Source organism: Bos taurus, chromosome X (genome assembly GCF_002263795.3).
Source record: "Bos taurus isolate L1 Dominette 01449 registration number 42190680 breed Hereford chromosome X, ARS-UCD2.0, whole genome shotgun sequence".
Lineage (NCBI taxonomy): Eukaryota > Metazoa > Chordata > Mammalia > Artiodactyla > Bovidae > Bos > Bos taurus.
In genome coordinates this window covers 108,935,756-108,941,414 of record NC_037357.1, presented here as the reverse complement: position 1 = coordinate 108,941,414, position 5,659 = coordinate 108,935,756, and the positions used below count along the sequence as shown (strand labels likewise).

Here is a 5,659-nt window from a genome sequence, read left to right as displayed (position 1 = left end):
TGTTTAGACATATACAGGAAAAGTCATAAAATGATGTTATAGTCATGAACTTTCACTTTAAAAAAAGGAAAACTGGTACAGAGCTGTTCCTCCAGCAGTCTCAGCTCTGGAGACAATCCACGCGGACAGAACGCTCAACATTCGGGGGTCAATAAGCAGCCACCGGCTGAGGTCAACTGACGCAAAGAGGCACAGTCTTCAGGCTGAACAAAGCCAAGGCAAACTTAGTGCCTGCGTCGTCCTTGCAGCCTTTGCAGACTGCAGCTAGCTCAGAATTCAGTTCAGGGGGCTCTCTGCTTAGCTCACAAAGGTCATGAATTACAGTCGTCCTCCTCCCAACGTGGGCGACTTGATCTCCCTCAAGGTGGACAACCTGACCGACTGCATCTCTCACAGCACCCTGAGGTGCATCTTCGAGAAGTATGGGCCTATCGGCTATGTGTACATCCCCTGGGACTGCTTCACTCAAGAGTCCCGCGGCTTTGCCTTCGTCCACTTCCACGACAAGCACCACGCTGAGGAGGCCATGGACGCCCTAGACAGGGTCATGCTAGATGGCCATGTTCTGCGGGTGCAGATGGCACGCCATGGTCGCCTCCTAGATTTCCACCAAGGCCGCAGCCAGGAAACTCCTCCCCAGAGTCAAGAACGCCAGAGCCACAGCCCGAGGCTTGGTCGCTGCCGCAGGTCCAGCACCAGGAGCCGATCGCCATCTCAGGCCCGATCTCACTTCAGCCGCTCAAAGTCTCCATCTCGCTCCTGTGATAATTCTCCATCATCCTCGAGATCAAGTTCCACTGGAAGTACCAAGTCCTCCTCGGAGTCCACATCTTCCTCAGCAACCACATCTAGATGTAGATCCAGAAGCCTTCCACCAAGAAGAAAGTACAGGTCCTGAGGACAATCAAAAAATCCCTCCAGGTTTCCAGAAGAGGAAGGAGCGGTGTCATATTAGAATAATAAAGAATTATTTATTATTTATTATGAACAACCTGAAAGTTGGGGGTGTGTGGAAGGGAATGAGGGGGACAGCAGGGGGAGAAGATCAACATCTCAGGTGATCAGACAGGCTTTGAAATTACCTACTATCTGTTGAAAAGGTTATTCTTTAACACATTGTGTAACTTTTTACTTGTTTCGAATTTTGCCTCAAGTGGTAAAATTCATTTCATAATGGTATTTTGTTTCTTTTATTCATATATCTTTTAAGTTAGTGAGATGAACAACTTTGTTATTGGTTTGAATATTGGAGGTAAAGTTTCATTTATCTTTATATACTGCATTTTCTTTGAAAGTAAACAGATTGTTGTCTAATTTGTGGCCTCTAGACTTAAGAAAATGTGTGTAGCCTTTTCTTTCTGAGTATTCAAAGACTGTCTAGTGATTGACTCTTCATTGCCATCATTCTTTTAAAAATAAAGACCTACTTGAAGTTATTATAAGTGTATGTACATGTGTTATTTACCTTTGGATTTAAATGGTAATCTGGATCTGCATCGATACAGAGAAATTTAAGGTGAAAATAATTTTTTAAAGAATTACTTATCAAACATATTTCTAGTTTCATGTATTTTTGTGCAGTAGACTCAGTTGTACAACAGTTGGGCAATGATGGCTGACTGTTAAGTTGGTGTTTTGTAGTACAGAATGCTTGGCTACTTCACGTTTTCTGCTGATTGCTCCTATGTAAAGATAATGTGCTGTGCAGAAACAAATGGTTATCCAGTTTGTTAAAAAGCTTGACAACTGTACTTGCAGTCACTCAGGCCCAGGCCTCACATATATAAGGGAGCCTACAGTGAACACATCTAGCAGGTGAATTTAAAAGTAAATGTGTCTTTATTTTTTCCTTTCACACCCAAAGTGGTCAATCTGACCATCTTCAGTTATGAACTTAAATATGAAAGATGCTAAGAATTTGTTATTTTCTAAGTGCTAATAACATTCTATATCTTTTTGTTTATGTATGTACTGTATTTTTCTGAACAAACATTTTTCCTGGTGTTTCAAAAAATTTTGTTGTGATTATATTCTCATTAATAAAAGTATGAAACAGAAAAGATAATTGAGGTCATAGATCTCACATGTGTTTTAAACAAAGTTATCAAAACAATTAAGTATCAACTTTCAGAGATCCAAGGTATAAATATAATTTAGCAAGTTAAAACCAATGTCACACACATCTGCTACTACCTTATGGCTTTGATCCCCAAGCTGGGTATGACTTTACTGTGGCTCTGCTCTGAATCTTTTTGAATTGTCTTCTTTGGCTCAATATTCTATTTTAACTTACTGGCTTTGAATGAATATTTTGGGAGACAGTTAATCCTAGCTTGACTTTGGAATTTATCTCAGCATTACTGAGATAAATGGTCCTAACTGTAGCCCCACTCAACCTTTCCTCTTTAATTCATGGTTGCCAATTTGACACTCTGTTTCAGACATTATTTTCTTTTTTTATTTTCCAATTTTATTGAAAAATAATAATCCCTGTATAAGCTTAAGGCATGCAGAATGATGGTTTGATTTATATATCTCAAGAAATGATTACAACAATAGGTCCAGCTAACATCCATCTGCTCATATAGATACAACAAAAACAAAAGAAAGAAGAAAAGAGAGGAAAAGAATTACTCCTAGTGAGGGGAATGCTCAGAATTTACTTTCTTAATAACTTTCTTATATATCATACAGCAGTGGTAGCTATAGTCATGTTGTACATTACATCCCTGCTGCTACTGCTAAGTCACTTCAGTCATGTCCGACTCTGTACAACCCCTTAAACGGCAACCCACCAGGCGCCACCATCCCTGGGATTCTCCAGGCAAGAACACTGGAGTGGGTTGCCATTTCCTTCTCTAATGCATGAAAGTGGAAAGTGAAAGTCAAGTCGCTCAGTCGTGTCCGACTCTTTGCGACCCCATGGACTGCAGCCCACCAGGCTCCTCCAACCATGGGATTTTCCAGGCAAGAGTACTGGAGTGGGTTGCCATTGCCTTCTCCAAAATTACATCCCTACTACTTACTTATCTTATAACTGGAAGTTTGTACCTTTTGACCACATAGCTCTAATTTCCCACCCCTCCTTCCCCTACCTCTGGTAAACACTAGTCTGATCTCTTTTTCAAGGAGCTTGGTATTTCAGCTTTGTCTTTTTTTTTTTTTTTATGACTCCACACAAAGTGATATAATAAAATATTTGTGTTTCGCTGTCTCATTTTCAATTCTCACTCACTGCCCAATTCTCTTTGTCTGAGAAACTGACTAAATAAAACCATGAAAAATCGATTCAATTTTCACATATTAGAATTTAAGAAACTGGAGTCTAGAAATAGTAAGTATTTGGGTAAATAATGTATTAATGATTAGACTTAAACCCAGGTCTCTAAATTCTCAACCCAGTCCTCTTTCCTGTATATTGAATGCCTCATTATATTGCCTTTAGATACAGGGAATTGAAATGAGGTTTGGTAACATCAATTGTGATATTTAGGAAGAAATATTAAAAACAAGACTCCAAACAATAGTTTGAGAAATTTTTTTTTTCAGTGAGTAGCTCAGCTGGATCCTAGTAACAGAGACCTATTTCACTGAAATTTTGTAAGTTTCTCTGTAGTATGAATGCACTTTATCTCAAACTTTGAAGTCCTATAACACAATAGTTATTGTCTACAACTGATTTAGTCAGTTTGTCAGATAAAGAGAATTGGGCAGTGAGAATTGAAAATAAAACAGAGAAAGTCAAATACTTTATTATCTCACTTAATTGTGGAATCTAAATAAATAAATAATAACCGAAAAACCAAGCTCATTGAAAAAGAGATCTGACTAGTGGTTACTGGTTATTACCCTAACCAAACATATTAAAACTTTTTAAATATAACACACACACATATATGCACACACACACACAAGTACACACCTATTCATGCAAATGAAGACTTTGCTAAACTTCAGTTTAGTTCAATTCTGTCACTCAGTGGAGTCTGACTCTTTGCAGCCCCATGGACTGCAGCATGCCAGTCTTCCATGTCCATCACCAACTCCCGGAGCTTGCTCAGACTTTTGTCCACTAAGTCAGTGATGCCATCAAAACATCTCATCCTCTGTCATCCCTTCTCCTCCTACCTTCAGTCTTTCCCAGCATCAGGGTCTTTTCCAATAAGTCAGTTTTTCGAATCAGGTGGCCAAAATATTGGAACTTCAGCATCAGTCCTTCCAATGAATAGTTAGACTGATTTCCTTTAGGAATGACTTCTTTGATCTCCTTGCAGTCTAAGGGAATCTCAAGAGTCTTCTCCAAAATCATTGTTCAAAGGCATCAATTCTTCAGTGCTCAGGTTTCTTTATGGTCTAACTCTCACATCCATACATAACTACTGGAAAAACCATAGCTTTGAATAGATGGACCTGTGTCGGCAAAGTAATGTCTCTGCTTCTTAATATGGTGTCTAGGTTGGTCACAGGTTTTCTTCCAAATAGCAAATGTCTTTTAATTTCATGGCTGCAGTCACCATCTGCAGTGATTTTGGAGCCCAAGAAAAGAGTCTCTAAATGTTTCAATTGTTTCCCCATCTCTTTGCCATGAAGTAATGGGACCAGATGTCATGATCTTTGTTTATTTTAATGTTGAGTTTTAAGCCAGCTTTTTCACTCTCCTCTTTCTCTTTCCTCAGTTCCTCTTCACTTTCTGCCATAAGGGTGGTGGCATCTGCATATCTGAGGTTATTGATATTTTTCCCAGAAATCTTGATTCCAGCTTATGCTTCATCCAGCCTGGCATTTTGCATGATATTCTCTGAGAAAAATTAAATAAGTAAGGTGACAATATACAGACTTGACATACTCCTTTCCCAATTTGGAACCAGTCCATTATTCCATGTTGGGTTTTAAATGTTGGTTGTTTTCCTGCATACAGTTTTCTCAGGAGGCAGGTCAGGTGGTCTGGTATTCTCCTTACTTACAGAATTTTCCACAGTTTGTTGTGCTCTACACAGACAAAGGCATTGGCATAGTCAATAAAGCAGAAATAGATGTTTTTTACTGGAACTCTCTTGTTTTTTTTCAATGACCCAACGGATATTGGCAATTTGATCTCTGGTTCCTCTGCCTTTTCTAAATCCAGCTTGAAAATCTAGATGTTCTCGGTTCACATCCTGTTGAAGCCTCACTTGGAGAATTTTGAGCATTACTTTGCTAAAACGTGAGATGAGTGCAATTGTGCAGTAGTTTGGACGTTTTTTGGCACTGCCTTTCTTTGGGATTGGAATGAAAAATGACCTATGGCCACTACTGATTTTTTCAGATTTGTTGGCATATTGAGTGTGACACTTTAACAGCATCATCTTTTAGGATTTGAAGAAGCTCAGCTGGTATACCATCACCTCCATTAACTTTGTAGTGATGCTTCCTAAGGCCCACTTGACTTTGTATTCCAGGATGTCTGGCCCTAGGTCAGTGATCACAGCACCATGGTTATCTGAGTCATGAAGATCTTTTTTGTATAGTTCTTCTGTGCATTCTCCCCACCTTTTCTTAATATCTTCTGTTTCTCTTAGGTTCATACCATTTCTGTCCTTTAGTGTGTCAGTCTTTGCATGAAATGTTCCCTTGGTATCTCTAATTTTCTTGAAGAGATCTCTAATCTTTCCCATTCTAT

At 39.1% G+C, this 5,659-nt stretch overlaps 1 protein-coding gene across 1 annotated transcript; it reads left to right on the top strand.

The window, feature by feature from the left end:
* Nucleotides 1-313: 313 nt before the first annotated feature.
* LOC100847359 (serine/arginine-rich splicing factor 2-like) lies at nucleotides 314-898 on the top strand. The gene has a single exon (XM_059883846.1). It carries the CDS (start codon nucleotides 314-316, stop codon nucleotides 896-898), a length of 585 nt encoding a protein of 194 aa, XP_059739829.1.
* Nucleotides 899-5,659: the final 4,761 nt, after the last annotated feature.

Excerpts from the sequence above, each read along its gene's own strand:
- LOC100847359 (XM_059883846.1), top strand. The coding sequence starts at position 314 with ATGAATTACAGTCGTCCTCCTCCCAACGTGGGCGACTTGATCTCCCTC.